This window comes from Bos indicus, chromosome 11, assembly GCF_029378745.1.
Source record: "Bos indicus isolate NIAB-ARS_2022 breed Sahiwal x Tharparkar chromosome 11, NIAB-ARS_B.indTharparkar_mat_pri_1.0, whole genome shotgun sequence".
Taxonomy (NCBI): domain Eukaryota; kingdom Metazoa; phylum Chordata; class Mammalia; order Artiodactyla; family Bovidae; genus Bos; species Bos indicus.
This window is the reverse complement of record NC_091770.1, coordinates 45,305,902-45,317,856: the sequence shown is the minus strand read 5'-3', so window position 1 is coordinate 45,317,856 and position 11,955 is coordinate 45,305,902. Positions and strand designations below refer to the sequence as shown.

The 11,955-nt window shown below is 46.6% G+C and overlaps 1 protein-coding gene across 2 annotated transcripts in view; it reads right to left on the bottom strand.

The window, feature by feature from the left end:
• Window positions 1-2,963: 2,963 nt before the first annotated feature.
• Window positions 2,964-11,955, bottom strand: part of ST6GAL2 (ST6 beta-galactoside alpha-2,6-sialyltransferase 2) — a 59,694-nt gene continuing 50,702 nt past the window's right edge. For both annotated transcript variants that reach the window (XM_070798764.1, XM_019970241.2), the window contains exon 6: window positions 2,964-7,680. In XM_070798764.1, the coding sequence (XP_070654865.1) occupies window positions 7,427-7,680 (254 nt within the window). In that variant the 3' untranslated portion in view covers window positions 2,964-7,426. The remainder of the gene's footprint in view (window positions 7,681-11,955) is intronic.

Sequence of the window (11,955 nt, the reverse complement as noted above, 5' to 3'; positions counted from 1 at the left end):
CCTGGAGAGGCAAGTATACTGAGGAGCCTGGTGGGCTACAGTCATGGGGTCACAAAGAATCGGACATGACTTAGTCACCAAACAATAACAACAGCAGCCGTCAGTGCAGCGGTCTAGCGGGCCTAGTAGCTCAGAGGTGGGTGCGGAGGCCAGTAACACTGAAGCAGCACAGCAAAGTGAACAAAGGCCGAGGGACTGGAAGCTTGGATTAGATCCTGCTCCTGCAGCATACCAGTTTTCTATTTTTTTTTTTAATTGCAGTATAGTTGCTTTACAATGTTGTGTTAGCTCCTGGTGTACAGTAAAGTGAATCAGCTGTACATATACATATATCCCTTCTCTCTTCAGCTTCCCTCTCAGTCCCAGCTTTCTCATTTTTGTTAAGTTATTTTGCCTTCCACTCTCTACAAATTCACCTTATATCCATTGATTTTTCTGTTCCTTTGACTTCTGTGATCATTTCACACGTAGTGTCTCATTCTTCAAAGTGGTTTCTCCAGCACAACACCGAGGAGTTAGGATGGGAGCTGGGTATGTGTTGGGGGGAGTTTATGGGGTGTTGGCTTTCTCTTTGCATATGAGACCTGCTCCTTCCACTGGGCTGTGACAAACACAGAGACGGGCTGCTAATCAGGAAGTAGAAATTGCACTTGACACATGCAGTTCAGGGGTTTAGGGAACAGCTCTCTCCATAAATTTCAAAGCACAATTTCTCAAAATATTCAAGCAAAATGAGGCTCCAGAGTTGAGCCCTCAGGGTATGTGGGGGGTTCGGGGGGTATTTGAGCAGCAGAGTAGTGTCTCAGGGAGAGGAGGCTCTAAAAAGCCTGACACAGGACTTCCCTGGTGGTCCAGTGGCTAAGACTCCGTGCTCCCAGTGCAGGGGGTCCAGTTTTGATCCCTATTCAAGGAACTAGATCCCACATGCCAGTAACTAAGACTTCACATTCTGTGAGCATGCCGCAACCAGGAACCAGGGCAACCAAATAAATATATAAATATTGAAAAGAAAAAGAAAGCCTGACCTAAGAGTTCTAAGCAGAGGCTTTAAGTCAGATGGGGACTGCAAGCTGGACTCCGTCACTTCCTGATTGTAGGGTTGCAGGCTGGTGAATTAACCTCTATAATCCCAATATTCCTGAAGCTAATATTATAACTACTTAGAAGGTCGTTTGGGAGGACCACCTGCCTGCCATTAACACAATGCTTGCCTAAACGAGCTCTTGTATTTTGTATCTGAAATTGAGACTCCACAGATCCTTTCTGTTGGAGAAGGCAATGGCACCCCACTCCAGTACTCTTGCCTGGAAAATCCATGGACGGAGGAGGCTGGTGGGCTGCAGTCCAAGGGGTCGCTAAGAGTTGGACACAACTGAGCAACTTCACTTTCACTTTTCACTTTCATGCATTGGAGAAGGAAATGGCAACCCACTCCAGTGTTCTTGCCTGGAGAATCCCAGGGACGGGGGAGCTAGGTGGGCTGCTGTCTATGGGGTCACACAGAGTTGGAAACGACTGAAGTGACTTAGCAGCAGCAGCAGATCCTTTCTGTAAAGAACCAGATAATACATATTTTAGGATCGGTGGCTATTAGGTCTCTGTAGCAACTACTCGATTCTGTATGGAGTAGCCATGGCTAAGACGTCAACACATGAGTGTGGTTGCAGTCCAATAAAACTTTACTGACAAAAGGAGGCTGTGGGCTGCAGTTTGCCAACCTCTGCTCAGATGAGGGGTCAGCGGAGGTTTGCTGCCAGAGGGCTTCCCTCCTGCCAGATTCTGTATACCTAGGGTTTTGTAAGCACAGCACGGAGCACCCAGGGCTGTCTCCCCTGGCACCTCTAGCCTGAGGCAGGTGGAGTTGGCCTCCTGCTCCCCGCTCTTTGGCCTCATCTTTGTCCCGGGGCCGCCTCATCTCAGCATCCTTGCAGGGCTCCAGCTCTAGTCTTCCCGAATCGGGCCTGCATTTCAATGACCTGGAAGCTGGCATCTTGCACCTTATGGGGAAAGAAAACTGATGGCAAGCTACAGTGTGGGTCCCCTGTGACTCAGCACATCACTCAGAGGGAATTCAGGGCCTCCAGGCTGCTCACGTCAGACCTCACAGTCAACCCTGGACACTTCCCCTCCAGGACTCCTTCACATTCTAACCAGAAAATCTCTGGGAATTTCCTTCCGGGGGCCTAACTAACTGATTTCCCTTCATGAGGAAAGGGCAGAGACACTAAGGATAATGTGACATAGTACTGGGTAAGGTGACTTCAGTGTCTCCAAGCCTCCCTCTAGTCATTCACTTATCGTGTGTGCAGGCATCCGAAGTTGCTTAGTGTGTCTAACTCTTTGCAACCCCATGGACTGTAGCCCACCAGGCTCCTGTGTCCATGGGATTCTCCAGGCAAGAATACTGGAGCGGGTTGCCATGCTCTCCTCCAGGGGATCTTCCCGACCCAGGGATCGAACCTGCGTCTCCTATGTTTCCTGTATTGGCAGACAGGTTCTTTACCACTGAGTCACCTGGGAAACCCTTATTTGTAGTCTCTAAGACTAAAAGCTCTGTCATGCTGGAGACAATAAATTAATCAATGTGCTGGCCTATAGGTAACGTTAGGACCTGTCTGCCTAATTTTGCCTTTTGTGCTGGAGGGCTTCTCTCCTGCCGGATTCTGTGCACTTGGGGTTTCCTGAGCATGGCACGGAGTGCCTAGGGCGGCCACTCCTCTGAATGTCCATGCCCTTTCTCCTGGTCTGGCAGGTAACCCTCTGGTGAGGACCGCTGGCCCCACCTCTGTTTCAGGCCGGCTGTGTCCAGGTTCAGAGTGGGAAGGCCTGCTGTTCTTACTCCTTTTACAATCTTGCAGTTAGATCTCGGCTCTGTGCCATTTTTTTTTTCTTGAGACGCCTCATGATTTTGCCCCTCATTCATTATTTTGTGCAATTTCTACAAATTAAAACAGAGATGCATCTAGACAAATGAAAACATGTTTTATTTACAGGAAAAAAGTCTGTACATTGTGTACACATAAAAATATACAAAACCAAACTAGAAAATATCAAAGTGTTAAACTGTGTACAAACACATTTAAAAGGTGACTCCTGGAAAACCTCAAGCCTTAATTCATGTTGAAGAGTACACATTTCATTTTAAAAAGTATCATACAAAAAAAATCCCCAAAGCTGTTAAAAAAGTTGACTGGTTTCCAAGGATTTTTTTTCCCAAGAAAAATTTCACAAGGATTTTTATATAGAGTCTAACACGATGTGTGGTGTCATAAATGTTAGGTTTTAACAGTTCTGACGCAGTTAATTTGTGTGAAACCTAAGCTAGGAGACTATTTTCCATAGATCCAAATAAGCATTTCTTCCCCTAATCTTGCAAAAACCATGAATTCTAGATCAACTTCTCGTCAAAGGTCAGAGTTCAGTTAGGTTTCTGATGAGGACACAACCTTTAGGTTGTAGTTCTACCCTCAGAGCACCTTGTAAATATTCCTGCCATACTTTTTAATGTAGCCAGAAGGTGTGAAATATGAGCGCATGGGAAAACTGGATTTTTTTATTTCATAGAAAGACATATAACATTTGCTTACTTCTCTTAAAAAACTGGTGCTTGCATAATTAAAAAATTTATTGTCAAGGTTTTAGAAATAAAGTTTGATGAAAAAAAATGTTTAAAAGCAACCATGTACGTAGATATGTATATATACAATTATATAACTATATCTACATGCACACTTGTTATAATAAGAGTCAGAACTATATCAGTGTCTTTCATTCCTTAAATTCCATTAGCCTGAGCTCATAGAGAAATTTTCTGGATTTCTTCTTACTAAAAGGCTTCAGTTACTTAATAAAGCAAGAATCAGAACTTATAATTTCTTCCCTCAACCAATTAATATCTTTCATTTACCAGTTGTATAAATAATGCCTGAGAGACAGATACATGCAGAATAATTTCATGATGGAAGTATCTGGAGTATAACACACAGGTGTGAACTCAGGCACACTTTCCCTAAGCACTGAATTTCAATATACAACTGCCCTCATTGGCTGTGGAACCTCTGGGTAAGAGTCCTAAACGATCAGAAAGTGAGAAGTCGACATACGCAATCTGGTTGAATATATTCAGACACTATGTGGCTTGCACACTCAGCCACGTGTTTCTTGGTCATCACCCTACCTCCTGGCTCTGCCTCTTGCCATAGTTAAGCAGCAGTGAGACTGGGTCACTTTGGCCACCAGCCTCAACCATGCACGGTGCCTTGATCTCTAAGAGAAAGGCTGGTCAGGGTGCTCTCATCATGACGTTATCTGTGCACACGAAATCCTCCATCACCTACCATCCCTCACGTGATCCTGATACCGCCAGACTGGACCTAATTAATTCTGTGGCTGTGAGTATTCCTGCCCCTAAGGGACAGCCCACAACATCAGGAATTAATCTGTTCCACCAGAAGGAACTGGCTCATGGTCATGTAACAGAGTGACCCTGGGTGGCTTTAAACACTTACTTTCATTTCCCAGCTTTGAGAAGGCTGATCATTATTTCAGCATGGCTTTGTCTAGATGCTATAGCTACTGTGATGACGATTACTAGGGAGCCCAGGGTTAATTAAAGGAGGGTGTGGGACATGTTGGGAGGACAGGGCTGGGGTTCCCTGAGCCCTGCATACTGTGGACAATGACAGACCCTGGGACCAAAGTTGAACCAAAGCCCCTCGCCAACCCTAACGGAGGAGGGTACTTATGTAATTCCTCCTGTCCACCTGTGAGCCCTTCGCCCTTAAGGTGATGTACAGGGCCAGCACTGGCATCCCAGGGGACAGCGTGGATGCTCTACCTATTAGACCCTCCCTTCATACCTAGGGAAGGGCTGGAGAGCCTCAAGGGGAGGACCTGAGACCTGGACGCGAGTGAGTTGTCATTTCTGGTCAACATTTCAGTGTGACAACAGCAACAGCAAAAGATGGAGTGAAGTTACCTCAAGAAGTGACGCAGTGTGACCTTCTTCAGTCCCGAGAGAGAAGGACCACCTAACGGCCTCGGTTTACAGAGCATCGCTTTATAGCAAGGGTGGAAGGTCTGGAAGGGGTGAAGCCTGAAAGAAATGCAGCGGGCACCATTTCCTTTAATTCCTTCATGGAAAGGCCGGCTGCTTACTGCAATGTGTGTATTTAGAGGGCTTAATCACTGTCTGCTGACGAGAAGAGTCAACACATCAACTATAACTGCCTAATAGATTCAAGGAGCTAAACTGAAACTCTTAAGCAGAAGAATGCCCAGCCTGCAATGTATGAATACTTGTACCGCGTTGTCTCAGTGTTTTTAACAGACCCTGGTTCCCAAGAGTCTTTAAGGCCATAATAAATCCAAAACCTTTAATTAAATGTTCTGTATCCTCTTCAGTCTTTCTTATAACCTCTGTGAGCTAAAGGTACATTTTAAAAGTGCATGGGTTACAACAAAATGTATTTGGAGGCCTTTGAAGTGTTTTCTGGGGCTTCTGAACTTGAATATCTATGCTGACCCACCAGCAAATTTCCTTCTGCCCAGTATCTCATGCCGGCAGAAGGGGCTGTTCTGGATACAAGGAGGCCCAGAGGGAAACCCAGTAGGAAGGTGAGTAAAGAAACTTCAGTGTCATGGGTATCTGAGGTCAGAGCCTGCACAGTCTGGGGAGGGCCCAGGGTGACTGGACCAGTCACCCTGCACCAGCCACTTCGCAGCGTCAGGACTCACTGAACACCGCACAGGGCTGTATCCCTTCAGGAAACGAGGGAGAAAAGCGGCCTGTTCATGTCTGCTTGGATATTAGTTGGCAGGCTGGACAGAACTATCCATCCCTTACCATAAATCTGGAAGCGAGGCTCTCACAGTAGGCTTGTAGTGGATATTGTCACAATCAAAGATTTTCAATGACCCCAAATTCACTGTGACAATAAGCCATAGGAGATGTCTGCGACTTGGCCCAGTTTCTGCTAAGTATACTGACCAGAGAGGCCAGTTTCTGTCAACCATTCTTGCTCAGGAAAAAAAAAAAAAAAAACAAACAATCCTGGAACAAAAAAACCTTCTGTACTAAACTTTCCTGATGTTCACACTCTTGTGGAGAAGAACACATTTAAAGAAGCTGTGACTGTTCCGGCCAATAAGTTGTAACTGGACCGTGGAGATAGGTGTTGGGTATGGATTGAAATTGTACGTTGAACTAAGGTATTCCATAATGTTTCTGTTTTACTACATTTATGGGAAAAAAATTTTTTTTGATGCTTTTGTGACAAAAATTGAGATTACAACCAAATGAGCTGCTATAGCTAACACACTGGACTGACTCCTCTCTCACTGTCTTTCCCTCTGAATCATATACTTTTATTTTTTATTTGCTAAAAATCAGTGCTTTCACGCAAATGTATTTAATTATATGGCTTTGTTATGTTACTGACGCACAACAGATCTGTGAAGATGATGATGGGATTCCTAAACATCTGACTGTAGGAAGAATCAGCGGAAGTCAGTGTATCACCGTTAGGATCCCAACAGATGATATGAACCTGTGAGGAAAACACATGGAAGAGACAGGTGTGCAGCTCTAGAAGCACAGGGGGACAGCTCTAGGCTGGAAGGACCCCCCCGCACCGCCACCATGGGGAGTCCTAATTGTCAGTGCCTGTAGACACGCAGGTTGTGTGGAGGGCTGGCGGGTGCTGAGGCCAGAAAAGCTGGGGCCTGGGGCCGTGCTGCCCACGGCCGCCTGCTGCCCCATTCTGTGCATACCTGCCGCGATGTTCCCGCGTGCCTGGGGATTCTAGTCAAGCAAGGAAACGCTGCAGGAGGGCAAAGTGCCTCCCCTGGGTGCTGCCTGGGGCTGGCTTCTTCCTGGACTATCCAGGAAGGGGGCTTCATGCTTTTAGAAACGTGTCCTGATACACAAAACTGCAAAGCCTTCGGTGGCAGCTGGGAGCAGAAGTGGAGAAGACACCTCACAGGATATCCTGTGGGGTCTGCTGTTCCTATAAACAGGTCCGGGTGATAATCAGGGTTCATCATCAACCCTGGGCTCTTTCACGACAAATGACATACAAATGACACAGCAGATGTGTCAGGTACTGTCCCGAAGCGAGGCTGCTTCCAGGTACAAACCACATCTCCATCAGGTGTGTCAGCTGAAAGCAAAGACCAACATTCTGGAGCTATTTATCCATTTCTTACACATTTTTTTTCCCCCTAGCTATCTTTGAAAATTTTTCTTTTGTATCTTTCTGGAGTTTCTTTGAATTCCATTTCTATGTTCTGAACGGTCGGACACACTCACTGGCTTAGAAAGGGAAGGATCCCCATGGTCAGCACAAAGTCACAGCTGCAGACACAAGGTCACGCTGCCTCCAGGGTGCCTTCCAGCATCTCCGGGATGCAGAGCCCGGCTGGCCCCTCAGGCACCTGGCGGGCAGCGCACGGCCTGCAACCCGGGCAGCACGACCTTGCCTTTGCGGTGCAGGTCACCATGGGTGCCCACGTTGAGCCGCTGCACCAGCAGCTTCTCGTAGAGCAGCGGGTGGTAGGCGCCCAGTGTGCAGGCCGCGTCATGGTAGGGCTCGTGGTAGTGACACAGGTCTGTCTGCCGCACTGACGGGACGTATTCGTACACGTGCACCTCGCCACACAGGTTCATCATCAGCAGGATGCCTGGTGGGGGAGGGGGAAGCAGAGCCGTGAGCAACTCGGGGAGGGGGAGGCATCAGTCCTCAAGGGTGGCGGATTCCACCGTCGTTTCTTCCTTGTCTACGTGTCTCCCTGTCCTAACCATGTGTCTGCTTACAGTCTCTTTCCCACCAGAGAGCAGAGGATTCGAGGGTGAGGGCTGGGTCACTTATCCATCTTCTTGTCATTAGTGGCATGCACAGTATTGGTGGAGAGTTAAGGATCCATGTTTGTTGAATGACTATATGACCTACTTTCCTTTTTAAAATTTTAAATTTATTTTTTAAATGAAGGATAATTTGCTTTACAGAATTGTGTTGGTTTCTGCTCAACATCAACATGAATCAGCCATAAATATATGTCCCCTCCCTCTTGAACTTCTCTCCCACCTTCCTTCCCATCCCACCCCTCTAGGTTGTCACAGAGTCTTGGTTTGACTTCCCCGAGTCCTATATGACCTACTTTCTTGAGGGGAAGTAATGGGGGGATGGACATCTTTAGATGGGATGGAGGGTCACAATTGGGGCAGGAGATGCCTGCTCTGTGTCCCCTACCTTGTTGGCTTCACCTTGCGACTCTAGCTTCCAGTGAGTGGCATGTGTGAGGTCTGGGGACTGGGGCCGTGCTAAGACACGATGCTATTACACATTCACCCATCCAGCTGACCACTGGGGACCCGGGAATGAGAGAAGAAAAGACCAAGCAGTCAAACTTAAGCAGAGGACAGTTGGGGCCAGATCTGCATCCCCAAGTCTGAATATACTATTTCATTCCACACCCAGGTCCACCTGATTTACAACAGGAGAACTGTGATGTAACAAAGAAATGAGTGTAATGTGAAAAAAAATTTATTATAAAATCGTTAAAAGGAAAGAGATGGAGACACAGAGTTTAAGACAGCAAAAGAGACACTGATGTATAGAACAGTCTTATGGACTCTGTGGGAGAGGGAGAGGGTGGGGAGATTTGGGAGAATGGCATTGAAACATGTTAAATATCATGTATGAAACGAGTTGCCAGTCCAGGTTTGATGCACGATACTGGATGCTTGGGGCTAGTGCACTGGGACGACCCAGAGGGATGGTATGGGGAGGGAGGAGGGAGGAGGGTTCAGGATGGGGAACACATGTATACCTGTGGCGGATTCATTTTGATATTTGGCAAAACTAATACAATTATGTAAAGTTTAAAAATAAAATAAAATTTAAAAAAAAGTGTTTTTCTCACTGAAACTATCCATATTAAAGTTTCTTTGATTTCTTTTTTATTTTTAATATTTCAAATAGCTATAAAACTGCGTCATCATAGAGGAAGTCTCATCTGGATCTGTGCTAAAGAGCGTTATTTTCCGAGCTCTGTTATTTTCCCCATCACCTCTGTTAACACTCTTTACACTTGATCTTAGAAAGGGCGAGAAGCGATGTAGTAACACCTTTTAAACTTAAAATTATGTATGTGTGTGTGCTAAGTCGCTCAGTCGTGTCTGATTCTGTGACCCTATGGACTGCAGCCTGCCAGGCTCCTTGGTCCATGGGATTCTCTAGGCAAGAATACTGGATTAGGTTGCCATTTCCTTCTCCCTTTTAGGAAAGGATAATCCTTGTTATGAAAAAGACATGAAATCACACAGTGAGTTCCTGTTACAGACAAGGCTGGTCTGCAGAGGACAAGCATATTTCTAAGTAATCAACTGTGTTTGCAGCATGAAAATGCTCACAACTGGGTAAAGTCCTGCACAAGGGCCTGGGGGAGTAGTGGGAAGGGCTTGGGGATGCAGAGAAAGGTTCCTGGGGGAGGTGAGGGTTGAATCTGTAGGCACCACCTGGGGGGAGGGGGAGGGGAGACAGGATGACAGAGAGGATCCGGTGTTCTGTTCAGAAGACATCAGGACGTGCCTTGACGGCCACAAAACTGCTTGCGGCTGCGAGTAACGCTGCTCCGTACAAGAGACACGGAGATTCTTCAGGTCAGCTTCTAGGAAGTCAAGCTGTTCCCAAGAGCTATGTGGAAACATCAAGTCCCAGCTCAGTCCCCCTCCTTCCTCCCAGCAGTGCTGGCTCCCTCCTCCTCTCCCCCTTCCATGAGCCCCACAGTGTGACCCAGATCCAGGTAGAGCCAGAGAGAACCAAGGACCAGTGCCTTCATATATAAATATATTTTAAAACAACTATAAGAGCTTCAGAAATTTGCTAGGTATTTCATGGCCATCCCAACTGAAGGCTGACAAAGGTTTAGGAAGTGGGGTCCTTATCTTGAGTTATCTGCATTCTTCCTCCTGGTTTTTGCATCTCATTTTGTGTTCTTGTATGAACTTGCTTCCCTGGTGGCTCAGGTGGTAAACAATCCTCCTCCAATGCAGGAGACCCAGGTTCAATCCCTGGGTCTGGAAGATCCCCTGGAGAAGGGAATAGCAAACCATCGCAGTATTCTTGCCTAAAGAATTCCATGGACAGGGGAGCCTGGCTGTAGTCCATGGGGTCACAAAAGAGTCGGCCATGACTGAACGACTAACACACACACACACACATATGAACTTGTGAGTTCCTGTAACCATGAGCCTTGGTCCAGAGCACTAAAATTTAAGTTAGAGCCGACTCTGCCCCAAGTGTTTAAATGACAGGCAGTTGTAGTGGTGATATCAAATCGTTAGGGCAACACCTTCAAAGGGAGGGAAAAATCAGTTTGCAACTTGTAGGGTACATGTGAAGTGTGGGCAAGATTTAGAAAACCAAGTGGAGAATATTTTTAATTATTCAAAAATTTTTCAGACATCATGGTCATTTCATTTAGCATATGTATACTCTGCTTTTTCATTTACCAACCATATATTACATATAAATTTGAGTTTAAATTTAAACTCTGCCATATAATAAATATTGAACATCATTATTAAATGTGGTTAAATCTGCACATCACTTTTCCTAGGAGTTTAGAGTACTTAGCCACACACAAAATCCTGAAATGAAACTTCTGCATGTGTTGCAAAGAGGAAGTGCATGGACCATGATGTCTGGAGTGTGTGCCAGCCCTGGCACAGCTTGGGGCTAGAGTTGGGAGATGGGGTGTGAGGAGGAAAGACCGCAGGAGGTGGGGTTGGGACCACACTGGGAGGGAGCAGGCTGTTAGGGACTGTTGGAAGCCTCTTCAGTTAAACTCACTCTGTATTCAACTGGGCACAGGCTGAGGACTGGGATTTATAAAACGTTTCTTTACGAAAAAAATGTAGGGTTTACCCTGGTGGTCCAGTGGTTAAGAATCTGCCTGCCAATGTAGGGGACACAGGTTCGATTCCTGGTCCAGGAAGATCCCACATACCGTGGGGCAACTAAGCCCGTGCGCCACAACTATTGAGCCTGTTCTCTAAAGCCTAAGAACTGCAACAAGAGAAGCCACTGCAATGAGAAGCCTGAGTGCCACAACTAGAGACTAGCCCCTGCTCGTTGCAACTAGAAAAAGCCTGAGTGCAGCAATGAAGAACCAACACAGCCAAAAAATAAATACATAAATTAAAAAAAAAGTAAACTAAACTAAAGAACGAATGTTTACATTTAAAAACAGGCGGCAGGCCCATGACCTACCATCCTGAGAATGACTGAAGAGAGTGTCTTCGCTATGGTCTGAGACAAATGCCTGCACTGCCGGCAGCATCTCTTCTGACCTGCGGTGATGCTGCTCTATCACCATGGTGACGTCAACACCAACAACACATGGGCTGCAGACATTTTCTCTGCACTATGCTGACGAGGGACCGGGTCTGAGTTCCCCAGCCTGCCTCTGGGTTTGATGACTTGCCAGAGGGACCTACAGGGCCCAGCAGAGAGTCAGTGATTTATTACAAACCTGGCTCACACTGTCCAGACTCCAGAAGGATGCAGGTGCTGGGAAGAGGCCCCACTGCTGCATGAGCATCTGGGCACAGTGACCCACTCTGTCAGAAGGGAGGGTCTCCCCAAACCCAGGCTCCCAGAAGCCAGCCAAGGGTCAACCCTGCAGGCAGGGGTCCCTGGTGATCAGCAGGCAGGCCAGCGGGGCTGCAGCCTGTCTGCACAGATGCCCTGTACGTATAAACTCACAGCATCACATTGTTCCTCATCATTCCCCCAAGCCAGACCCATATGGGGACTTCACATCTGGCTACACTAAAAATTTTTTTTTTCATTTCCTTTCTTAGGACTGCTCAGGATTACCCCCAGAGCAAAAATGAATACAAATCATCTCATGCTATCTTATTCAGTAAAGAATTTTTAGAAAAATCACTTA